At 40.4% G+C, this 26,398-nt stretch overlaps 1 protein-coding gene across 2 annotated transcripts in view; it reads left to right on the top strand.

The window, feature by feature from the left end:
- Window positions 1–26,398, top strand: part of DGKI (diacylglycerol kinase iota) — a 452,138-nt gene that overhangs the window by 357,464 nt on the left and 68,276 nt on the right. For both annotated transcript variants that reach the window (XM_030759800.2, XM_022580220.3), the window contains 5 exons: window positions 1,360–1,404; window positions 12,825–12,894; window positions 15,449–15,489; window positions 16,590–16,717; window positions 19,212–19,337. In XM_030759800.2, the coding sequence (XP_030615660.2) occupies window positions 1,360–1,404; window positions 12,825–12,894; window positions 15,449–15,489; window positions 16,590–16,717; window positions 19,212–19,337 (410 nt within the window). The remainder of the gene's footprint in view (window positions 1–1,359; window positions 1,405–12,824; window positions 12,895–15,448; window positions 15,490–16,589; window positions 16,718–19,211; window positions 19,338–26,398) is intronic.

The following is a 26,398-nucleotide window of genomic DNA, read 5'->3' on the forward strand; positions in this document are numbered from 1 at the left end:
AAATCCCTTCAAATTGTAGCTACTTAGCTTTGAACATTAGAGTCTGTTTCTCTTGGTGGAAATAAACTCAGGTAGGAGGCATAAAGGAATGTAAAAATTACTAATTTTTCTCTTCAGCGTTGTGAAGGATAGAGATGGAACTGGGAATGTAGAATATTTTGAGATAGTTGCCAAACTGTGAATACTAATAAGGGTGAGAGAAGAAAAGTCAACAAAGTTTATACTTGTGGCTTCACTTGGCTATTTTTACTAAAGATAAATTTAATGTGTAAAAATTTGTGAACTTTTTAACATGTGACTCAGGTCCAAATCAATCCTAGAACATATAGTAACTCATATTTTCAAAATAATGTTGGTCTTTTATTGTGGAACTTCCCTCAAAAAAAAACCCTGCAATAAAAACAGTGACTCATAATTGATACCAAGCTTTTTTTTTTTAAACACTTGGGTAACTTAAGATTCCACAGTAGCAAAATATATGACTGATGAATTGACTTTGTTGAAAATTAACTTACTGTTATGCTTATCACACCAATATTCAACAACTAAAAGTAGGATTCTTAAAAAAAAAATTTAAAAAAGGAAAGAGCAAGCACAAATAAAGAGGAAAAGTTTTAAACTTGGGCTCAGAGAGTAAGTTGATAAAGCCTGTGGGAAGCAGGTACCCAGGTAGCCAGGATTGCTGACATCTGTAAATAGAATCACTATGCTCGTTAACAAGGAAGCCTGCAGGACATGACAGTGATGACAATTTAGTTATAAAACTTTATAAAGGGAGCCTGGCTCTCAGAATCTTCCAGTAAAGCCTCATGAATTTCAACCCTGTTAATTTGCACTTCGTGATAATGCAGAGCTGGACAGTGATTTTTTCTTTTCAGTCTATGAAATCCTGTGTTTGCCAAGCAACTTGTCAGTATAAACACAATTATCATGACAGTATGTTTTTGGTCTTAGATAAATAAATGCTTCCTAAGTGCCTAAGGGGGCTTAAGTAGCTTACTGCACAAACCAAAAGTCCAGGTGCAAGTTAACTAGGATCCCCATTTATTACAACAAAATCGCCTGTCTTTTACTTTTGGTCTTCTCTATCCTTGAAATTATATCACTTACCTCTAAACGCTATTTAGGATTTATAAGTTTCAATAGCTAAATGACCTTTCTTCTCTTAGTCCAACTGGGTGTGCTTTTATTATTTTTGGCATTATCTTCTTTGTTTAACCTTGGGGGACTGGGGAGAGTAAGATGCTTTCCAGCTGGGCTTAATACTATAAAATTGGGCGTTTAGTTGATGGAGTTGAGGCAGTTTGTTCAAACTAATCTTAAGGTGTATGGGTTATTTTTTTTCCATTTTCTCATTAGGACCTACAGTCAGTTTCTTCTGGCTCCCAGAGAGTTCATTACCAGGTAACATATAATTGACTCTCCTTGTTTCTTACATTCCATCCAAAAGAAGTCCATCTGTCAATTAATGTCTCATTTGGATTAGAGTCCACATCCTCCCCTAGGGATAGAGTTCACTCCAAGAACCAAGATGAAGTTGGCACTCTGATTATTTTGCATTTTCCTGCAAAATGGACAGTCCTAGTCTAGTGCAAACTTGGGCTGTGGCTGTTCTCCCAGATCATTTAGGAAAGATTATAAAATGAAGGGCTTTCAGTGCCAAATACTAGAAAACTCAAACTAGCTTGACAGGGAGTCTGTTGGTTCACATCAGCACAAAGTTCAGATGCAGGGTGGATTTTGTGTTCTGTTGGTTTTTCTGCTCTGTTCTCCGTTTTTTGTCACATTTCACCTCTGCACAAGATGTTTTCCTGGTCCAAGATGGCTGCCAGTAGCAACCGGGGCTGTGTGTTTCTCATTCACATCCAGGAAAGTAAATTCCCTGCTTCTGCAACCATGAAACCAACTTTCTAAAATGCGATCTGTTTGTCCCATCCTGGTCTCTTGGACAGGATCCAATAAACCCAGCCTGCCTCTCTCTAATAACCCACATCTGGTTCCTGGGAGAACGCTCAGTTACCCTTCGCCCCAACACTCTTTGGGAGTGCAGTCTCTTCCCCACTTTCCCACCCTTACTGTGCGGTACAAGCCTCTCCAGCCATCCTCTTCCCATTAGATTTCCCAGGCATGATTTAGATACCAATGCACAGCATCACCCCAAACTGTAAGAGGCGCATGCAAAGCTGTCTGAGTTGTCCCATAAAAAGCCCTTCTCTCTGAGAAGCCCAGTACCCTTGCCGGCTAGGAGGGGTGTGTGGGAGTCACAGCATGCTAACGACACCCTCCAAATAAATCTTCTCCTAGACCCTCTCTACCTCCTTCCATGTGGGGGAAGGACTTAAAATGTCTAAATCTGGCAGCACCTCACTTTGGGTTTTGGTGTCTATTACGCTACACCTGAAACCCCTAGTTAAGCATCCTTTTGCCAAAACAGCAAAAAACAACTATTAAAAGAAAAAGCCTCTGTGCCTTGTAGCCTCTAGGTGACTTTCTTCCCCTGCCAGGCGATAGCCTGTACCCTCAGTCACAGCAGCCTGATTATCCTGAGGCTGGATGACAAAAATGGCCTGGTGTTCTTGTTCGTATGTTTATTGCTCAGAGTACCCCGCTATTCCAGAGTCCTGTCTTCCATCTGGCTGCAATAGAAAGGATGATAATTCACTTAGGGTGTGTTTACAATGAGAAAATAAAGTCTACTTCTCAGACTGTTTTTTTTACCAACCATTAGAAGATAAATTTCTACTTTATTTTTTAGATAGAGCACAACATTTCTTGTATCCATTATTTGCATATTTACCTGGAGCCACTATCTAGGTGTCATTTTATTTTTTAAAGTATAGTATTTTTAAAGTCAGAGCTGATTTCCACCCTTTAAGGATTGGCACTGGTAGCTATAAGATTTTAAGGGTCTTCTTTTTTAGAATTTTTAATTTTTACACATGGACATTTTAAACCTTCGCAGTTGAACCGAAGTATCTAAAACATTTATTCTGATTAGTTTTATGAAACTGATACATTTCTTTATTATCCCGGCTTATTCAATGTAGTCATTTTGGCTTAAGAGTTTTGATATAGGGATATTTTCTACCATGTTTTCTTTATGCCATGTTTGTACATATCCACAGATATCAGGGGACGGTTGAGACTCTAGAATATGATAAGGATATTTATCTTATTGATTATTTGTTAATAAAAACATGCAGAAGGATTAATGGTACTTATCCGTATCAAAATCTTTCTGTTTTTTGTTTATTTGCAGTAAGGTCAAACCCTGGTGTCAAAACTGCTGCATTATAAATGTCACTTCAAAAGTGACATTTATCCTATGTGGTCAGTGCACAAAAGGTTTGTGCACTGACCACATAGGATAACCAATGCAGCGATCAAAGATGAGTTTCAGGAGTGTTACTTCGCCCCACACCCCTCCTTGAAGAATTAGAACAAGCAGGAGCCTTTTGGGTATTAAGAGAAGGTTGGAACAAGAGGTCTAGGGACACCCCAGAACTGCACATTAAGCAGGACGTTTAACTGAGGGAGACGGTGTTTGAATTAACATGGTCTGAGAGTAGGGAGAGGGTGGTGAGGAAATTTCCTAAGCAGAGCGACAGAGAGCTGGTTGAGGTAAGGAGTGAGGGGATATAAACTTTCCCATTTGGCTGGGATCTTGGGCAGACAGGACAAGGAATGAGCTGGAGGGATGGTGAATAAAGAGTTCTTTTTTGGCTATAGCAATTTTAATATGCCTATTAGATGCAAGAGGTTTTGGTGAGTAGAAAATTGGATGTATGACTTTCAAAGCTTATTGAAAAAATTGAGGCCTCGACATAGAAATCTGAGGGTCATTAGCAAATGAATGGTATTTAGTTGAAACTATGGGGCTGGAGTTCACTCAGGGAGAGTTTGCATAAAGAAAAGGGCCCAGGGCTTCCCTGGTGGTGCAGTGGTTGAGAGTCCGCCTGCCAATGCAGGGGACACGGGTTCGTGCCCCGATCCAGGAAGATCCCACATGCCGCGGAGCGGCTGGGCCCGTGAGCCATGACCGCTGAGCCTGCGCATCCGGAGCCTGTTGCTCTGCAACAGGAGAGGCCACAATAGTGAGAGGCCCGCGTACAGCAAAAAAAAAAAAGAAAGAAAGAAAGAAAGAAAAGGGCCCATTGTCATATCTGTCTACTGAGTGGTGAAGAAGAGCACAAGTTTAAGAGAACAATCAGTCCAAAAGGGTCATGGAAACAGACGGGCAGCTGGAAATCCAGGAGAAGGTGGTATCATGAAAACCAAAATTGAAATGTGTTTCAAAAAAGGAAGAAGTAATGAAATGTGTCAGATGGTGTGGAGAAGCTGAGATGACATAGACTGATTTCTATATTTTCCCGAGGGTACGTATAAAATACATGGGGGAGGTGTATTAGTTTTATGTAGAAAGTGACAAAACCAACTGGCAGGAAATTTAGCACTAGATCTTGTGTTTCCTAACGCAGAAACTGGTAATATCAGCATCTCTGCGTCAGTGAGAGTTAGAGGGTGATTAGGAGAAAGACCTCTAAGAAACATGGACGGCAAAAAGCCTTAAATGCTTTTTAATGACCTTTCTTATGCATGCAATGGAGCTAAATATACTTGAGAATCAACTGTGATGGAATGAATAAATACCAGTAAGTTTAAAAACTTGAGAAATTCCAGTGGGCTCACTAATTTGCAGTTGGGATTTTAGCTGACGGTTTTCTAAGGCTAGAAGAAACTCAAGAGAAAATCAGCATTTGGAAAGGTGTACAAGTGCCCAAGACACCTTATTAGTGAGCCATATGGCATTTCCCAGCCATTTATGCATTTCTTTGCTTTGGATTCTTCCTTTCCCAAATTCACAGTGAATTGCCAACAAAGTACTAGGTCTCAAAAATGACACCTTGTATTAACCTAACAAGGCATAATAGGTTATACAAGAATATGCTGGATATTTATAGCCTGCTGAATATTCCTGCCTGCGCCATCTCTGAGGTCAAACCACTAAGGCCCCTCCATCCTAATGCATCTCATGTAACCCGTAACTGATAAGTTATAACTTGACAAGCAAAATGCACTGTGCTTGCAGATTCGGGATACTCTTGAGCCTGGCGAATAAACTAGAATTCATAGGGAAATTGGACTCTGCATACCTATTTAATGAAGATGCTTCCTGAAGCCACCTACTATGAAATTATTCCTTCTCTGCTCCCTCCCTGGACTTCTTTATGTCCCTTCTAAACTCCAAGTCATAAAGTTACTAAGGAATAGAGGCAGATTCAACCATTCTAGTGATTGTCAACTGGGGGAGATTTGCCCCTCATATGGGACATTGGGCAATTTGGACATTTTTGTTTGTCATGACTAGGGGACATGGTACTACTGGAATCTATTGAGTAGAGCTCAGGGATGCTGCTAAACATGTCACAATGCACAGGACAGTCCCCTACAACAGAGAGTTATCTAGCCCCCCAAATGTCAGTCGTGATGGGTTTAAGAAATCCTGAGTCATTCTGATGGCTCTCAGGGCATGACTGGGGACCAGGCAGATGAAAGTGCTAGAGGAAGAAAGAAAGTGGGAAGAAGAGCAGGAGGAATAAAGGAAGTAGAAAGACGTATCTGTGGATATGGTGGAGCAATGGGACCAGGAACAGTTAGGGGTGTTGTAGACACTCAGGGTTTCCCCGTTTCTATAGGGTACAACGTAGTTGGCACACAGAATGAGCTAATACTTTGAGGTGTTAATAAATACAGTAGGACTCAATAATAGGTGAAAATGGATCTATTCAGGTGATTCCTCCGCTTTAAGAATTCATTTACTTAGGGCTTCCCTGGTGGCGCAGTGGTTGAGAGTCCGCCTGCCGATGCAGGGGACACAGGTTCGTGCCCCGGTCTGGGAAGATCCCACACGCCGCGGAGCGGCTGGGCCCGTGAGCCATGGCCGCTGAGCCTGCGCATCCGGAGCCTGTGCTCCACAACGGGAGAGGCCACAACAGTGAGAGGCCCGTGTACCGCACAAAAAAAAAAAAAAAAAATTCATTTACTTAGAATAACACTAGAATGGTTGGAATGTTTCACAGTAGATATAACAGTTTCAAAAAGTTCTTTAGAGCCTTTACAGCTATCTTTCACTTTCACAAGAAAACACTCTTGATCAGATCTGAGTCTACAGCCATTTGTTCATCCTTTCATCTCTTTTTTTTTCTTTCCTGCGTATGTGCTCTTCTCCTGGAGGATAGGTCCGTGTTACAGTCCATCAGAGCTCTGTCTAGTCCTAGGCAAACAGCATGTGCCCACAAATATTTGATTTATTCTCCTTCCCTTCATATTGGCTGCCCTTATTCATCTCTCTCTATTATCTGAAATCTCTTCCTCCTTAATTTGTTTTCTGGATTCTAGAAGAGTCTGAATGGATGGGTGGAAACAAGTTCAAGGGAGTCCCCCTGGGAATTACTCTATCTTGTTAGCTAGGAGTTAGCTAGGAAATTTGGTACATGTTGTTTTGGGGGGGGGGGGCTAGATCAAAACTGTCAGAAATGGCTCAAGTGGAGAATTAAAGTAAGACTTGCCTGGGGCCAGGTCTGTTTGCTGTTACAGGTGAAGGCAAGACAGCTAACACACACACACACACACACACACACACACACACACCTGTTGAGGGCTCTTGAAAATGTTGGAATCTCTCTCATTTCCATCTTGTACCACACCATCACTGTTTCTTCATCTTTCAAAGCTGGGTTGGTAATGGCTATTCCATTTCTGCACATTCTTCTCCTGCAGGAGTCGTGGGTGGTAAAGGAGTAGGTTTGAAGAGTGAGAGTTTTGAAAGACAAAACAAAACAGTAGCAAGTCCATTAAGTGGGATTGTAGTTGGACACAGATGCATAAATGCACATTTCTAATCATCCCTGATGGTCTATTCACTAAGAATGAAGAGATATTGATATACAACTTGGTGATGGAAAGAGAGAAAAAAAAATGATTGAATAGATGGGTTGAGTGCAGAAAATATCGAGGCAGGCAGAGGAGAAATTTGGATGGATACATAAGAAATTTGGATCTATACATAAGACATTTAAAAGTAGTGATTATTGAGTAGACATTGTTCAGTGAAGCAGAGATTCCCAATTCAAAGGAACCTCTAATTTGCCTCTGCATACATCTTCCCTAAATTTTAGGAAAGAAAAAGAATTTCATTCGCAGTAAAGGTGTAGTTAAATGCTAGGTGAATATTGCTTAATTGGATAACCTACTGGAGTGTATAATGGGGCTGCTGTGCAATCATTAAATTATGTGTGCATCAGCTCTGAGTAATTGAATGTAAATTAATGGCAAGTTTGGCATATGTGGTTCACATAATTTCCCTATCAATTACATATAATTCATGCCAGTTGACTTTCAAAAATATATATAAGAAATATCAGGTTTGCTTTTGTGCATGCTATATTTTTAGCATGAGAAACAGATTTTCCATTAGCATACATCAAAAGAGAAAATGCACATATCAGGGATTTTTGAAATGCGTAGTTTTGTTAATATTTTTTATTTAAAGAGCATGCAATTTTAGAAGATAGAAAGGAGCATGGTTATGTCCAAGGTTATATCATTCTGCCTACACTGTAGAGCAATGAGAGTTGCATTCCTCTAAATCATACCATTTATATGAAGAAAAATAAAAGGTCACAAAATGAGCAAGTCAAGTATCTTATCTCTTTGATGAATCATTGATTTGATTATGCAGTTTGAGCGGACTGAGGAGACGAGAAGCCCTAAACTAGTACTGAAGGCTGTTGATGTGATTGTTAGTGGCACAGCTCAGGGGATTATGTGACTCTCCTGAAATGTAGCTGTTTCACACAATCACATTTCTTAAGTGTCTACAGTCAGATACTGTTGAAAGGTGCATATTTTTGAGATTGTTTTCTGGCTCCATCAGAAATTGTCTTTGTACATTGACTTTAATGTGCAGCATTCACAAAGCAAACATATGTCTGGCCATTCTTTTCACTGTCACTGGCAAGGATGTTGCCATGTCCATCGTAGTGGGTCCATGAGGCTATGGATCCATGGCCCCATGAAATCCTGGGGGCCAGCCTTGACCTCCTGCTAGGGGCTATTTTGTTTCCTTATATCCCCTTTTCCTGCTCAAGTCTGACTCCTGGTCTGCACTGTGCTGCTGGTCACCCTCCTGCTGCCCCTGAATCCAGGATTTCTTAACGCCAGGGTCACCCACTCTACCTGTGTGCCAGGCCCTCTGTGAGGACACAGGTTACCTGATGTAATACCTACAGTGCGTTAGCAATGTGAGTTAAGGCAACACCACAGCAAGTTTTTCCTTAACCTCTATACTAACATCACTACCACTCGCGTGTATTCTGATTCTCTTTTTTGAGTAGGAGAAACGGGTATAGGTAGACAATCTGCAGGAGTTACATGAGTACAGAAGACTCTCATCATCTCTGCGGTTGTCATTAGTTGGTACCATCAGAGTATAAAGAAGTTTACAGATCTTGGCTTTGGGTTATTGCGAATTCCTTTTTGACAATCGGCTTCTCTTTATTCCTGCTCTACTTTTAATCCACCCAGTATACATTCATCTTTGATATTAAGGTCCTCAAGGTATTTCTTTTTTTTTTTTTCATGGAAAGGCATTTTATTTTAAGTATAGCAGTGTGTCAATCCCATTTCAGTCCCAAACTCCCAATCTATCCCTCCCCCGACCCTTCCCACCTGGTAACCATAAGTTTGTTCTCTAAGTCTATGAGTCTATTTCTGTTTTGTAAATAGGTTCATTTGTAACTTTTTTTTTAGATTCCACATATAAGCAATATCATATGATACTTGTCCTTCTCTGTCTGATTTACTTCACTTAGTATGATAATCTCCAGGTCCATCCGTGTTGCTGCAAATGGCATCATTTCATTCTTTTTAATGGCTGAGTAATATTCCATTGTATATGCGTACCACATATTCTTGATCCATTCATCTGTCAATGGACATTTAGGGTGCTTCCATGTCTTGGCTATTGTAAACAGTGCTGCAGTGAACATTGGGGTGCATGTACCCTTTCAAACCATGTTTTTCTCTGGATGTATACCCATGAGTGGGATTGCTGGGTCATATGGTAGCTCTGTTTTTAGTTTTTTAAGGAGCCTCCATACTGTTCTCCATAGCGGCCGTACCAATTTACATTCTCGCCAACAGTGTAGGAGGGTTCTATTTTCTCCACACCCTCTCCAGCATTTATTGTCTGCAGATTTTTTAATGATGGCCATTCTGACTGGTGTGAGGTGATATCTCATTGTAGTTTTGATTTGCATTTCTCTAATAATTAGTGATTTTGAGCATCTTTTCATGTGCCTCTTAGAGACATTTCTCAAGGTATTTCTCTTGACTTTCATTAGCTACTTGTGTCATGAAGTCTGCCAGGTTTTATAATCCTGGCTTATCTTAGTTTTCCAGTTGCACATAATTCTAGACTTCTGCTTGGTTTTTAACTGCCCACCCAAAGTAGACCTTATGACAGTACCTTTCTGGTGTGTACCCTTTTGTACCTTTCTCCACATTGATACAAAGTTACACACATAGATGTACATCATACACATATGGGGTTTTGTTGGTTTTTGAAAAAAAAAATGGATTTACATTTCTTATGCACTCACTATACATATTATACCACAATTTATTTTTAACAGTAATATACCATGGACATTGTCTTGCTAATACATGAAGCTATAACTCAGTCTTTTAAAACTGCTCCTCTGTTTCATGATATAGATTTAACCTTATCTCTGTGGATAGACATTTATGTTGTATACAGTTTCTGCCTGAAAAAACAATGCTGCAATAAGCATCATTGTACAGATTTGAATATAAAGTTGTGGCAGAATTGTAACTGTATCACATGCTAAACCATCTGTTAATATTCGCCATACTTGTATAGAGTTTCTAATTGCAGTCACATAATACATACAGTGAAGCTATCTAAACTCTATAATCAGAATTTTCTTTACCTGAATGTAGTCTCAGTTCCTTGTCTCTGGACTCTCTGTCTCTGCTGTTCCCATTGATTACCATATTTCTAGGGGATTCTTAAGCAGATGGGTACATGGGGGTGGAGAGTAGGTAGTAACATGGCTGGGGAATTTGAGGGAGGAAAAATTCCGAGTTACCAGGCAGTGAACTGCCTGTTAAGAAATACTGAAGATTAGTTTAGCAGTTAACAAAAGCTGAAGCTATGGAAAATTCTTCAACACCAGAGTCAAAAGAAGTCTTCATAACCATTAAGGTCATCCTTTCTTTTGCTTTCCTCATGTTTTTGCTTGAGTTGAGTTAAAAAAAAAAAAACTTCTCTCAAACTTGACCTGTACAAACCCCATCCATCCTTCAAAACCCCAAATGATAGTAATTCCTTTAGAAGCCATAAACCTGGGATTTAAGATTATGGCTTCTGTGGTAAGAGAGGCCTGTATTTGAATTATAACTCTACCACTTAATATCTGAATACTTCTGTGAGTTTACTTAAATTCTCAAAGCTGCAATTCTTCATTTACGGCTTGCTTTTAGATCCCAGGAAAGAGGTTCAGGAAGAATAGTAGAGTAGATGGTAGGAGAAAAGCCAGCTGCTCAGAGAGCTTCAGGTGTTTGATACTCTAAAGGTATTTCAGTACCTTTGAAATAGTCATTCCTATTTTTGTAAGTCTGGATGTCATTAAGGCATTTTAATGATTAGAATCTTCTAATTTTGTTGAATCCCCTCTGATATAAACTTTGATTATTTAAATTAGTAGCTTTTTAACCTTTTGGGGATCTCAGATCACTTTGATAATCTATGGAAAGCAGTGGAAAATACACATACATATAGACACACCAAATTTACAGGAAATTGCAGGAAGTTCAAGAATTGTTGAACCTATTTGAAGTGTTTTAAAGAGCTCTATGGCTTTAAAAAATGTTTTCACAGAGCCAACATAACATTCTCTTTAAGCAAAACCCCTTTAAGGAAATTGAGTTATATCAAATGCTTTGTGCATCAAGGTACAGAGTAAATAAACGAACAGAAAAATAAGCAAAATAAGTCAGGTACATACATAAAACTCTCCAGATACACAGACACTCACACATGAAAAGGTACGCAATTATATCAATATTATGTTAACAGCCTGTGGTAAGCTGGTTATGCAGCTGAGGCAGTATATCAACCTGCATTTTATTAAACTAAGTAATAGCCATCATTCCTGAATTTGAATATTCTAGCAATAACACTATCAGTCTTTAGGTTTTCAAAATTAAAAAGCAAGCATTTCTGTATTCTTTCAGAGTCAATTTTTACCTAGGGAAATTCTGATACTTTTCATGGCGGTCTCTGTAGCACATTCGACATCAAAATTCAGAAAGTATCCTCGGTGTTTATGTCCCTTTACTCTTATAGAAGGAAGTCACATTTCTGTTTGACATCTTTGTTTATTAATCCTCACAGTTGCCACTGAATGTTTCAGATCGTTTTCGAATTTCTCGATTTATAATTACAGTTCTCACTAAACTGAGACATGTTAGTCGCTTTAGATGTTTTATGAAAACACATTAAGAACCCTAAGTTCCTTTAAAAACAAGATATCACATGTGTCAAAACATAATTCTCAAAATGTTAAACACAATTCTCATATAAATAGGTACATGTCACGATTTCATTTAGCCCAAAGCTGGTTCAAAAAAAGAGGACTATATATCTCTGTATCCATAGCTATATCACTTCTGTATCTCTACATATAAATCTTGGTACCAGTCCTGAGTAAGACCAACTTTTCCTCTATTAATTATTTAATTGGCAGAATGCATTCATATAAAAACTCCATCTACCCAAGATTTCTAATAACGGACCTTTTTGTCCCCATAACTTTAGGCCAATGGCTCTAAAACTTTAGCATACATCAGACTCACCTCAAAGATTGCTGAGTGTCACCCCCAGGGTTTCCGTAGGTCTGGGGTGGCACCTGGGAATTTGTGTTTCTAACAACCTCCCAGCTGATGCTGCTGGTCTGGTGGTCATACTTTTGAGAACCACTGACTTAAGCAGCTTTGCCTGAGGACCACGTGGGGCAGATCAGACTTCCAGAGAAGTCAGTGCAACCCCTGATTCGCTCTCTTCTTATCCCTTCTGTGTTCTTCACGTATCCTTCCCCTGTCCCCCTCTGTACACACAAGATCATGCACACCCAGCCTCACTCCAAGGATGCTCCTTCAATTTGAACATCTCAAATCTCTCGTAAGGGTCAAACTCCCAGTGTCCTCCCGCGGAGACCTGGCCTCCCTCGTCATTTGTTCCATTTCTGTCAGTGATCTCAATTTCGCTATGAGCCAGGGCCAGAATGCTCCAAATCATGTGTTGTAAACTAGAATGTGCATTTCATGTTTTTAAAAATTATTAACGGCAGAGATTCTTTTAGTAGGGGACATTTTTATACCTATGTGGAGAACCGAAATACAAATGACAGCCAGCTGCCACTAGTTCCTCAGCTTCATAAAGGGAAGGAGAGTCTCCAAAGGAAGTGCATGTCCCAAGTTGTATAATTTATGAATGTTTAATGGAATAACTGTAAATCTCCTGGAAACTTGATATGGGAGTTGTTAATGTGAAATCATTCATTTCAAAGCAGAGTCCCCGTGTGTCCTCGCAGTGAAAAGTATGCTTCCATCTCTCACCAGCGCTTTGTGTAGTAAAGGATGCTCACTCTTAGAAATAGGTGATGGGGCAGAATGTGGAGTGAGGGACGCCCCTCAGGTCATTCAGATGGAGCCACCAGGATGTGTATGTCTCTTTCCAGGACCACGAAACCTCCTTCCCCAGGGCGCTCTCAGCTCAGAGACTCTCCCCACGGTGGTGCTTTCTAGATGGTGAGTGTTTCTGTATTTCCTGGAGGGGTGGGGATTGGGGAAGCCACAAGGGCAAGGTATTGATGGATAGAGCGGACTCTAATTTTCCAAAAGACTATTCAGAAACCCTTCACGTGGCTCCACGTGATTGGTATTTGCATCTCAAACGATGTGAACTTGCTGGTGTTGCAACATACTTTCCTAAAGTTATCTCCCTCAAAGCAAGTTGGTTAATCTGGCCGAACTTCTCAGCATCAAATTGCTCAAGGTGATATTTCCCTTTCATGCCCCTTTTCCAAAAACGTGTTGAGTACTTGTCTTCAGGCCAGTAGATTGATTCCATAAAGCACGAGGGCGGGTACTAATTGGTATGTCGTTTGCATATTATGGAACTTCCCTATTATTTTCAGTAAACCATCATTTCAGGATGAGGTATAAATTTTTGTGAAAGGGTAGGCATTTTCAGTTGTGTTCACATCTGCTCTGCTGTTATTGAATGTATAATAGGACGGTCATCTTCTGATTGGTTAATGAGCCCATTTTCCATCTCTGTCTCCCTAAATGCTGCCTAATCCCACTTTTCTATCCAGTTACCCATTTTACAGTACATTCCTGCTTAGATACTCCCAGTGTATCTACTACCTGGTATCTCTCTTGTCTGTGTGGACATTTAGCTTTCACTGTAGACCTTTCTTTTGTTCAGCTTTGTGTGCATCTGAAAGGATATAAATGTGGATAAGAGAATGACAGGATGTGTGAGGGTGTGAATATTTTTTAAAGATGAGCACCTGTATCTATATCAAATCTAATCCACGTACATCATGACATCGGTTTTCATTAATGGCTTGTCAGCTGTCTCTGAAGATAATCTATACTGCTTTTCTTCCAGGTCCTTTATTCCCTAGTGATGAGAAGCGCAATCATTTGTTTTTCCTGAATCCACAGAGGAACAACTTACATTTAAGAAAATTACAAAAATGTATATGAATTGTTCTACATAGTCTATTTTATATACAGTCTTAGATAAAATTACAAGTGTGGCTAATGGTCTAGATATTAGTTTTACTCTAGAAATAGTTTCATTAAGAACATTTAACAGGTGATTGCAGTCATGGTTAAAAGAACAAAGTAGACAAAGTCCTTCTCAGGCAAATTTTACCCTGTTGCCTGAGTATGAGGGCAAGAACCATGATTGTCTTATTTCTTAGCTTATTTCCTTTGGAGAGAAGCTACTCGTTAAATTATCTATGATTTTTGAATGATTATTTGCATTTTGAGTTTTTCCCTCTAGTACTATGTACTTTGTAGAAAATCTGTTTATAATACTGGACTCTGTTAGATAGATTTAAATGAGGAGGAACATAATTCTTTTGAATATTGATAATAATCAGATTAATTTCTAGAAGCCCAAAGTTTGTCATTAAGTTGTTTTTTTTTCCCCCCTCAAACTATAGATGCAGGCAAGTCCCTTATAGGGTTGCTTAAATAATTTTTGTTTTTTCTGTTTTAGCTTTCTTCAGACATGGCTTAGGGACTCAGTTTTAAAGTGAAATGATGCCTTTAATACGACATGTGGTCCCGAGCTCTGCATCTTCAAACTGTTTTCCAAAATGAGAATCACTTCCTCAGGAAGTCAGGCTACCTACAGTATTTTTTTGTTTATTTTTGTTTTTCCTAGCTTTATTTACTTGATAAATACATATTGAGTCCCAGCTCTTTTGAGGGTTCTGTGCTGATATCTTGAGACGTAAAAGAAGAAATGAAACACAGATCTTTAAAGAGGCAGATATCTTAGTCTCAGAGTTCTCTGTGAAGATAGTTTTTATAAACCATGCACAAAATGCAAATGTGCATATAGAGGTAGGAGCAACAAATTCTGCCTGGGGCAAGGAGGATGGGGCTGAGGAAGGTTTCACAGAAGAGGTGGCATTTGAGTTGGTCCTTAAGACATGATGTGTTATTAAAAACAGTTTATTGAAATATAGTTGATTTACAATGTTGTGTTAGTTTCAGGTGTACAGCAAAGTAATTCAGATACATATATTGGGCTGGCCAAAAACTTCGTTCGCTTTAAAGTACAAATAAGACATTTTTCATTTTCACCAAGAACTTTATTGAACAATGTATTCATTAGTCGAATGAACTTTTTTGGCCAACCCTATGTGTATAAGTTCTTTTTCAGATCCTTTTCCATTATACGTTATTACAAGATATTGAGTATAGCTCCCTGTGCTACACAGTAGGTCCTTGTTGGTTATCTGTTTTACATATAGTAGTAGTGTTTACATTTTAATCCCAAGCTCCTAATTTATCCCTCCCTCCCTTTCCTCTTTGGTAACCATAAGTTTGTTTTCTATGGGTTAAGACATGGTTTAGGTAGACATGTGTAGTGCGGAAGGGCTTCCTAAGCAGTGGAATAGCGGCAGCAGAGGTGTGAAGTCCTGAATTTTTCTAAGTAGATTTAGGGACTGACTGGGATGTAAGGTTTTTGATTGTCATCGTAGGTGAGAAGGTTGTAAATCTGGTGCCAGAACACAGGCCTCTCTGAATGCCATATACATTTTTTTTCCCCTAGCTACTTCTGCTGATCGCTTTTATCGAATAGACAGATCTCAGGTAAGTTTTCTTGAGCGTATTTGTGAAAGTGAAAAACTCCCCAGGAACTATACTAATCTTTTACTTGTTTTTTCAACAAAAACACTGAAATGTGTACAAATTCTGGAATGGTATTCATAGCCTCAGCTATGAGCTTGTTATTTGTCTTCACATGTTTTGTGATCTGTGGACTCAAGGTGATGTGGTTTGACCTTGAAGATGAATCCAGAAGATAGGTAGGCTTATAGAAGTTGTCACCAGCCTGCACTCCAAATCTTCATTCACACTGCTACTTTTACTGCTTCCTAGCCAAATTTTATGCCTTTTTAACTTTATTTCTGATTAGCAAATTTGAGACCTCAAGTGTATATCTGTGTTGCTTGGTTTCAACTCACCACTTCCCAGAGTTCAGTAATGAGAAAAAAAAAAATGCTTATGCCCAATGATAGCTAGTGCTCCCGCTGGAAAAGAAGGTACAGAATGGAATCCATTGATAAAACCAGTTGTTAGGGCTTCCCTGGTGGCACGGTGGTTGAGAGTCCGCCTGCCGATGCAGGGGACACGGGTTCGTGCCCCAGTCCGGGAAGATCCCACATGCCGCGGAGCGGCTAGGCCCGTGAGCCATGGCCGCTGAGCCTGCGTGTCCGGAGCCTGCATGTCCGGAGCCTGTGCTCCGCAACGGGAGAGGCCGTGACAGTGAGAGGCCTGCGTGCTGCAAAAACAAAAAAACAGTTGTTAGCCATGCCGCTTAGCTTTGACCGGATCCTGGAAGTCCAGGTCATTGTACATGCATGCTGGACCAAGTTGCATGTAGGGTGTCACTTCTTTGATAGTATTTGGGAAGAAGAAGAGGCAAGACCATCTCTGGTTATACCTAACAGTATCCTGGTCAGAGTCCCAAACCAAGAAGGATTCAACTCACCCCTTCCTCAGCCTCTTGCTACCATGTTGTTTCTGGAGGGATGCCCACTGGTCAGGCCTCTGAAAATACACTGTGGTCATTTGCTATGTCATAAAATTTCATTATTCCTCAAGACCAAGAATGCTCTGTTTTGTTATTCTTCAGATGATGGATGTGAACACCTTATCAGTCATCTGACAGACTCCTTTTTCTTCCTTAGGAACATTTGCACTTTGTGATGGAGGTTTCTCAAGATGAGATTTTTATTCTGGACCCAGATATGGTGTTGTCACAGCAGGCAGGGACACCCCCAGGAATGCCTGATCTGGTGGTGGAGCAAGCCTCCGGGTGAGTGGGCTTCTTCCTTGGTGGTGTGGTGGTGAGCTGGCCGCAGGGTGACATCGTGTCTGGTTTGGCCTTGCGCTTGACAGTTCTAATGAAATCAAACTATTTTGAAATACAGGTTTTCTTGTGTTTCCTTAGAGTGTAGTACAGCTGGTTCCATTCTAAGTCTGTCTTATGAATGTCTGGGCAGAATTACTCTTTCCACTCAGATCTGTGTCATGTCTGAGCCTTCTTTACCCACCACACCAGCATTTCCTACCAAACTAGAAAACACTAGTATTTGCGTTTGTGCATATACATCTGTAATGCCTGTATTATCACATTAAAAAATGACACAGGTGGGGCTTCCCTCGTGGCGCAGTGGTTGAGAGTCCGCCTGCCGATGCGGGAGACGCGGGTTCGTGCCCCGGTCCGGGAGGATCCCACGTGCCGCGGAGCGGCTGGGCCCGTGAGCCATGGCCGCTGAGCCCGTGAGCCATGGCCGCTGAGCCTGCACATCCGGAGCCTGTGCTCCGCAACGGGAGAGGCCACAGCAGTGAGAGTCCCGTGTACCTCAAAAAAAAAAAAAAAAGACAAAGGTGGTTTGACAATTATTTTTTTCCTCCACATCCTTTCTCTTCTTCCTCTCCTCCTCTTCTTCCTCATCCTTCTCTTTTTTCTCCTGTATCAAGGCAGCCTGATACATGTAGGTATCAAGCACTTATAATTATGAGTCACATACTGTGCTAAATGCCTTTCTTATATCCCTACTATTACTTCATAGTGACTTAACCATCTTAAGTGCTCTATGCTTATTTCCTCATCTGTAAAATGGACATAATACCTACTCATACAATTGTTTTAAAATTAAATGAGTTGATACATGTAAAATTAGGGCAGTTGGTGGCACTTGGTAGACACTCGTTAAAAATTATGTTATTGAAATCATCGTCATCATTTCACAATGACCCTGCAGACTTGGTACTGTTATTATTTTAAATCCATACATAACAAAATTGAGGTTTAGAGAGTTTTTGTAACTTGACCAGTATTGCATAAAAAATAAAGGGGAAAAATTGAGATCTATTCCGTGCTAGAGCCCATGTGTATTTTAACCACCACATTGCACCACCAAAACATTAACATTTCTAGATTATTTCGTAAATTCAGAAATGTTTATTTAGAGAGCTTTTTTATGTGCCAGGTCCTACTGTAAGCACTTGGGAAACAACAGTGCAAAAGTAAAAACACAGAAACCTTTGCCCTTGTGAAGTTTAATGAACTTTTGTAGTTTACTGGTACATAGACGCTAAAGAGTTAAAATAAGGATTTCCCCGGAGAGCACACACACGTGCGCTCAAATGGCATATGCAAGTGTGTGCACATACTTATACAATATTAGCAGACATATTCACTTGAGGTAAGCCTCATGCCTGTTCGCCCCTGTTCACTAATTCGACCACGGCTGCTATTTCTGAGCATTCCCACTCTGCCAGGCCAGCTGATAGCAGTGGTACGTCCCTAGTCTGTGCGGGGCCAAGAGAAAACAGAAGTGGCGGCTGGAACAGATATACAGCTGTGTTTAGGAGCCGGAACTACTGATACCGGAGCTGTCCTGGCATGAAGGGAAAGCCGACAGGCACGAAGGACGGCCTGATAAAAAAACCCCGGGGGTCCCGAAGGTAGTGGGAAAGCCACATACGATAAGTCAAGACTGTCAGTTGTGGGGAAAGCAAGTGTGATGCTGTGTCCCCCTGTAGAAGCGGTAGGTGCTGGAGTCTAGGTGTCCTCCCACCCCACCTGATCGGGGCTGTAGTGTTGGATCTGATGAAGGGTGAGCCCATTTTGCCAAGCTCACCCTGGGCTTTGCCCTCTCAGTCATTCTCTATCAGCTCTAGCTCCAGAGATAAAGTAGCCTGCAAATCCACGAGAACTTGAATCAGTTCCTTTCTCATTTCTTTTCCATTGCCCCCTCTGGAAATAAACTGAGAGCTGGGAAGCTGTGAAAGAGCAAATCTAGGCTTTGTTCTTTTCTAACCTGTCTTTCTACATCAGGCGCCATTGCTTCTTATCTATGTCATATTTAAAATTACTTAATCTTTTTTTTTTTTTTTTTTTTTCGGTACGCGGGCCTCTCACTCTTGTGGCCTCTCCCGTGGCCAGCGGCCATGGCTCACGGGCCTAGCCGCTCCGCGGCATGTGGGATCTTCCCGGACCAGGGCACGAACCCGTGTCCCCTGCATCGGCAGGCGGACTCTCAACCACTGCGCCACCAGGGAAGCCCTAAAATTACTTAATCTTGAAATTCAGTTTTCTCATCTATAAAGAGGGCAGCAGCATACAAAGAGTTCCTGATGGTTGAGAAAATTAAACGGACTAATAAGGGTGAAATACCTCGTAAATACCCAATAAAGATTAATGTCCGTCCTCACATTTGGAGACAAGAATCATCCTGAGAAAGAGCAGACTAAGTCCTGTGGCTGACCTTGAATGTCTGGTGCCTTCTCCTCCCTCCCAGAATGACAGACTGGTGGAATCCTGCCCTCCGGAAACGCATGCTGAGTGACAGTGGGCTGGGAATGATAACTCCGTATTACGAAGAAGACTCAGATCTGAAAGATTTCAGCCACTCCCGAGTGCTACAGTAAGAGCTCTATCTGTCTCTTGTCCTGTGTACCACTGGGGTTGCTGGGAGAGGATTCTGTGGGGTACTAGCCAATGGGAAGGATTCTCTTCTCAGTGGTGCTCCAGCTGTCTGCTGATTGTGTCACCCTGTTCACCTTGCTCCCTTTTACTCACCCCGAAGCTCCCAGTGGAGCCTCGCTTTCCATTTCTCTTGTTCCCGAGCCTCAGTGAGACCTTGCATATGGACCTACAACTACTTTGAACCTCACCAGGGTTTGCTTTACTGGAACCCAGTGTTTACCAGATGCCCCTGTGTTTGCCATACTGTGAGGACATGCGTGAGAGTGACATGAGTAGTTTGGAAGTGATGTAGAGTGTTTTATTTGTGTGGAAATTGTGATGTGCTGTGACAGGTCAGTTTCATGAGTCTCCGGTTCTGAGCCTCTGGCTGTGATGTGTAATATTGCCAGGTGGTTTTGATGGCTGAGGTGCAGTGCTTGTAGTCTCTCTGGGTAAATGATGCAGCATTTGTTCAAAGGTCAGGAGAGTGGGTGTGCTTTCATCTGAGGGATGGGTACTGAGTTTTGCAACAGTGTTGGTACACTCGTGTCCCGAGAATCCTCCCTCCTGTCACCCCTCCTTGCAGGAGCAGCTTCAAGGTGCACCCTGTGGTCATGGACACAGTCATGTGCACCCACTGTTTGACTCCAGTCCAGTCACCCCATCTCAGAGGTTGTATAAGTTCGTTGTAATTCGTGAGATCAGGCTGGTTCCCAGTCCGATTCAAGGTCCTAATCGAATAGGGACAGTGGCCTTGTAGGTATGCAGTCTTACCATCTTTACAAAATAACAAGGTGATTGAGATTCTTAGAAGCCTAGGGTTAACAGAAGAGGCAGGGCAATGCATTGTTTCTAAGACCGGAAGCAATTTCGGTGTGACAAAGGGGAGGAAAAAGAGAAATCTGAAGCTAATTATTTTGGTGGTAAAGGTTCTACTCAGACACCCCAAGGGCAAAAGGTGATTTCGTTTTAATTGCTTCTCTGTACTACCTCTTATTCTGTTGTGTGAAGAGTGGAAAGGAGAAAATGAATTACTATGGATTTTCCTTTTTAATTAAACCCTGTTGTTAGTTTCTGATGGCAATTTGATTGCTTACAATTCAGAGCATTTTTTTCATTTCTTTTGTATATGGAATTGCGGCTTGTGAACCAGGCCGAGTCAGCCACCCACTGACAGCTAAAAAAGTGACCATCTAGCTTTGGGCAGATTTATTTGAAAATTAGGGTTTTAATTAGCCATAGAAATAGAAATTAAGACTAGACAAACCAGAGGAGTGATTCAGTTATCCTTATATACAGGCTGTTTCCAAAAGTGGAAACAAAAGCTCAGGCACATGAGCTCAGTCTGGTTTCCTATGCCCTGATTTTTCCGTGTATAGTATGTTAACATATATATCATGATACGTGAGATTGTTTCTAAGACAGTAACTGTTCTTTCCAAGAATCACAGATAAATGTACCATTTTATATAATAGTCAAGTTCTTAAAACCCTTTCTCAAAATCAACTCTTATTTTTTATTCGGGTTATATTATCCTTTTAGGAATTTCTCCTGGATATTTATACTACCTTATGCCTCAAATGCACTAGAGCAGCTGACTCCTTTTTAAAACATTTTTCTGTCAAGTAACTTAGAAAACAAACATTCACTTCTAGCTTTGAGTCTTTCCAGCTGAACCTCCAGATATTGTGTAACAGAGACAAGTTGTCCCCACTGGGCTCTGTTTGAACCTTTGACTCACAGAATGTACGAACAAAATAAAATGGTTGCTTTAAATCATTTACATACTTTACCTTACCCAATTTGTCTGAAATTTTTGTGTATGTGTGTTCATTAATTCCTTTAGGAAGAACATCTCTTTATTTATTACTTCAGAGAGCATCTTTGATACACATACGTATAATTGCAGTTATAGAACAATGGAATTATGTAATAATATATATTTTATACAGATATGTAATGTATAATAAGGTCAGTAATAGCTAGTATTGATACTTGCTACGTGCTTTGCACTATGGTTAAATTACCTTTAAATCTCTCAACAACTTTTAAATCTCACATTGCTTAACAGATGAATGAACTGAAGCTCATAGAGTTTAAAATATTCATCTTAGGTCACCCAAGATAACAAGTGTGGGAACTGTGGTTTGAGTGAGGTCTGCTTGACTTCTGACTCTACCATACTGCACTGTTTTCCTGAAGGGCCAGTGCAAAGGCAGGGTGCCCAGAGTCCCAGGGCCCAAGAAAGATTTACTTTGATATCTATCTTTATAAGCATTTGTAAGGTGAAAAATTCTACAATGTAGGAAGACTACATATGCACGTTAAATATGTACGGCTGCAAATTTACCCACAAGTAAATATGGTTGAGAACTAATTGAAAGCATTTTTTTCTTTAAAAAAAAGAGAATGAAACAAAAAATAAAGATACGCTTTTATTTAAACATTATTAAATATGTGTTCAATATGCCCCAATCTAAATAAGCTCAAACATTATATGAAAAATACTCATGTGCCAACAACACTGAAATATCATGTTATTGTTTTATGTTATTACTTGCATTAAATCTTTCTATCCATAGCAACATACAGTAGCATAAAAATATATATTGTTTTATGGGGTTTTTTGTTTTGTGTTATCTTTTTACTTTTCATCACCTGTATTGAACAGTGCATACACTTTTAGAACTTGCCACTAAATGCAACATCAAATGTCTAAAATTCATTCATATCGATGTTATGGAATGCAAGTTTGTGTGCCCAATGCACAGTATGGCCAAATAACTGAAACATCAGAGTTTGGAGCAGAGAAAAGTTTATTGCAGGGCCAAGCAAGGAGAATTGGTGGCTTATGCCCCAAAGACCCAAACTCCCCGAAGGGTTTCAGCAAAGCATTTTTAAAGGCAAGGTAGGGGAGAGGGGGTCTCAGAGTATGTGATCAGCTTGTGTACAATTCTCTGATTGGTTGATGGTGATCAGTTCTTAAGCACCGGAAAGTCTGTGGGGCTCCTTGCTCATGATCACCAAGTAGTTAATTTCTTCCATTTGGTGGTGGTTTTAACATCTGAAAAAGTCTGGAAATATGCATCAGATACTATTATCTAGGTACTTCAGAGAGGAGCTACAGCAGAAGATGTGGGGGAGGGGTCTGTCCTGGGACGGCCTCATAGAGTCCTCCACGGCTACATTGATATATGTAGATTTTAAGTCATTTAATTTGGTATAGAATATTGTGTTATACAAATATGCCATAACTTATTCCTCCATTTAGATATTGATTTCTAATATTTTATTATTTAAAAATACAGTGAACATTTTGCGTGTGTCCACCTGTGTTGTAGGGTGTATACACAGTTTCAACATTTTTTTTAATTTTTATTTATTTATTTTTGGCTGCGTTGGGTCTTAGTTGCAGCTGCAGTATCTTCGTTGAGGCACGTGGTATCTATTTTTGTTGCTGTGCCCGGGTTCTTTGTTGAGGTGCGTGGGCTTCTCTCTAGTTGTGGTGTCGCGGGCTCCAGGGCGTGTGGGCCCTGTAGTTGTGGCATGCAGGCTTCTCTCTAGTTGTGGCATGTGGGTTTTCTCTCTCTGTAGTTGTGGTGAGCGGGTTTCAGAGCGCATGTGCCTTGTAGTTTTGTGGCATGTGGGCTCTAGTTGAGGCACGCAAGCTCAGTGGTTGTGGTGCGGGCTCAGTTGCCCTGCGGCATGTGGGATCTTAGTTCCCCAACCAGGGATCCAACCCATGTCCTCTGCATTGGAAGGTGGAATCTTTTTTTTTTTTTAATAGATGTATTTATTTATTTACGTTTGGCTGCGTTGGGTCTTCGTTGCTGTGCGCGGGCTTTCTCTAATTGCGGCGAGCAGGGGCTACTCTTTGTTTCGGTGTGCAGGCTTCTCATTGTGGTGGCTTCCCTTGTTGTGGAGCATGGGCTCTAGGCACGTGGGCTTCAGTAGTTGTGGCACGAGGTTTCAGTAGTTGTGTCTCGTGAGCTCTAGAGCGCAGGCTCAGTAGTTGTGGCTCACGGGCTTAGTTGCTCTGGGGCATGTAGGATCTTCCTGGACCAGGGCTCGAACCCGTGTCCCCTGCATTGGCAGGTAGATTCTTAACCACTGCCAATGGGAAGTCCCAAGAAGGTAGATTCTTTACCACCAGACCACCAGGGAAGTCCCTATACAGTTTCAACTTTGGTCCATGTTGCACAATTTACTTTCCCATTAGGAATATTTAAGAATCAGTATGTGAAGGGACCTGAAGAAGTATTGTAATATTCTAGGTACAACTATAGCATCTATTGCTTTCAGCCTTAAAGCCCCAGTCAACTTGGAGATAGTAAAAGTTCAATTTTAACATCTTGTTCACCAGGCTAAATAATTCTATAAAAAAATCAAAGGGAAATTTTAAATTCTTAGAACTGAAAATACTGTTCATCAGAATTTGCAGGAAATAACGGAAGTGGTATTCACAGAATGATTTATGACTCTAAATCATTTATTAAGAGAAAAATTATTCCATACAAATAAAGCATTCAATTTGATAAACTGGATAAAGACTCAGAGTAGAGAACAAAGAAACAAGAGTGAAGAGAAATAATAAAGATAGAAATCAATGACAAGGGGAATAAAACAGACAAAATAAATGATTAACCAAGAATAAAATTTTTAAAAACTGGTTCTTTCGAAAGGTAAATAAGAGACAAGATTCTGAGAAGGTTAATTTTAAAATACAGGAGATAGAAAGGAATGCAAGTCCAGTGCTTTTCCAGCTCATTCTTCCTCCATGGCACCCAGTCAGCATATGCTCAAGACACCTTTCCCCTCTAAACTCTAACTGACCCAACCTACCCCCCCAGTCCCCCAGAGAGGGGAGCACGGCTCCTCAGGGTTTTCTCATAGTTTTAACTTTAGCTTCTAAGATTCATCAGCCTCCCTCCTACTTCAGGGAGAGCAGACAGAATGAACAAACAGAACGAAGTAGATTCCTGTTATTACTGGCACTGGTTACATTTATATTAAAATTCCATTTAGATACATTACAATTTTTAAAGAAAGATTTATAGAGTCGTACCTTGGTATCTGTGGGGAATCGGTTCCAGGACCAAAATCAATGGATGCTCGAGTCCCATAGTCAAAGCTCTGTATTTGCAGATCCACATCTGCAAATTCGGCCAACTGTGGATCATAAACTTGGTACACGATCCGCGACTGGTTGACTCAGGATTTGGAACTCATGGATACATACATACATATGTATTATATATATGTGTGTATATATATATATATATATATATATATATATATTATGTATGTATCTGTAATAGCTTCATTTTTCTCTTGTCTTCAGCTATTTCCTTTACCCAGTTTCTTTTTTGGAACTTTAGGTGATGGCCTGATTCTAATATATGTAGCTATTCCATGTCTGTGTGTGTATGTGTGTACTGTCTGCTTATACACAGGTCCTCTAGGGGAGACTACAATTCCAAAGAAGGATATACAACACATATAGGATCTTCAAATCCTATGAACACAATAAAAACAATATTTTTACAAAATAAATTTATTTATTTTTGACTGCATTGGGTCTTTGTTGCTGCCCTCGGGCTTTCCCTAGTTGCAGTGAGCGGGGGCTACTCTTCATTGTAGTGCAGGGGCTCCTCATTGCAGTGGCTTCTCTTGTTGCAGAGCACGGGCTCTAGGCGCACGGGCTTCAGTAGTTGTGGCGTGCAAGCTCAGTAGTTGTGGCTCGGGGGCTCTAGAGCGCAGGCTCAGTAGTTGTGGCACACAGGCTTAGATGCTCCGCGGCATGTGGGATCTTCCCGGACCAGGGCTTGAACCCATGTCCCCTGCATTGGCAGGTGGATTCTTAACCACTGCGCCACCAGGGAAGCCCCAGAAACAATCTTTAAGAAAGAATTTTGAAATAAATCGGAGAGAAGTAGTTAACTCACACTGTTACTGCTAGGACCATAAGGAATTTGTCTTTAAGTTAAAAAAAAAGTTTTCAGTGTCTAAGAAAGTGCTACTAAAATAACATGTTTCTGGAAACACATTTGCTCTCATCATTAATTGAACCACCACAATTCATAACAAGACTATATTTCATTTGGGCAGGAGATTCATAAGGAAGTAATTAACTAAAATTTTAGCAGACAGAATCTGATTCCAAAGGAAGACTTTTCCCAACTTTATGATCTATGAGATTAAAAAAAAAAAAAATAGGCACTGAGTGAAAACTCTCGTATATTCTTTCCAAGTCCTCTTTGAGGAAAGGACAGACCACCTCTGAACTTACCTCTGAACCTCTGGGTTAAGGGAAAACAGGTAAAGAAAGGGACTGCAAGGTATTGTTTAGTTTATGAATAAAAATAATCTTTTCTAGTTCTTATGTTTTGTGGTTTGTGCAAAACCCCCAAAAGAAAAAGAAAAGGAAAAAATGCACATGTTCTTAGTATCTCCAAGTCCTGAGCCTAGAAGACCTAAGGTGAAGGTCACACAGGTAAAAATAAAAGATCTTGCCACTGGATTAAGACACTGGGGAGACAGTGTAGGGAACCACCAAAGGCAGACATTCAGTCCAGACATCTGTGTACTCAGGTATCTGTTACCTGCTTAGCTTAAGCAGGGTTGATGGATTTTTATGATCAGTGGAGCATTTCTCTCTCTAACAAGAGACAGAGTTATAAAAAATTGAACTATAATGTATCTGGTCTGATTTATGACTTCACTAGAATCTAAGAAATGGGTTGAGCCATTCAGTTAGTCATTAATTTATTGAGAAAATATGTATTCCGCACCTTCTAGGTAGAAGCAATCCATATACCTAGGCATTGACGATGTAAAACTAAATGAGAAATTATTGTCTTTGAAGAACTTATATTCAGAGGGGAAATAATAAACCAATTATTATAGTTGCCTCTGATAAGTGCTATAATGGATATATGCGTAGAGTGTTCTGGAAACAAGAGGAAAGAGAATTTGCTGCTTTCTCCAGATTTTACTTTTTTATTTTTATATGAAAAGGAT

The sequence above is a fragment of the Delphinapterus leucas genome, chromosome 9 (assembly GCF_059928025.1).
Source record: "Delphinapterus leucas isolate spDelLeu-1000000601 "Yukka" chromosome 9, BTC_Dleu_Yukka2, whole genome shotgun sequence".
NCBI lineage: Eukaryota > Metazoa > Chordata > Mammalia > Artiodactyla > Monodontidae > Delphinapterus > Delphinapterus leucas.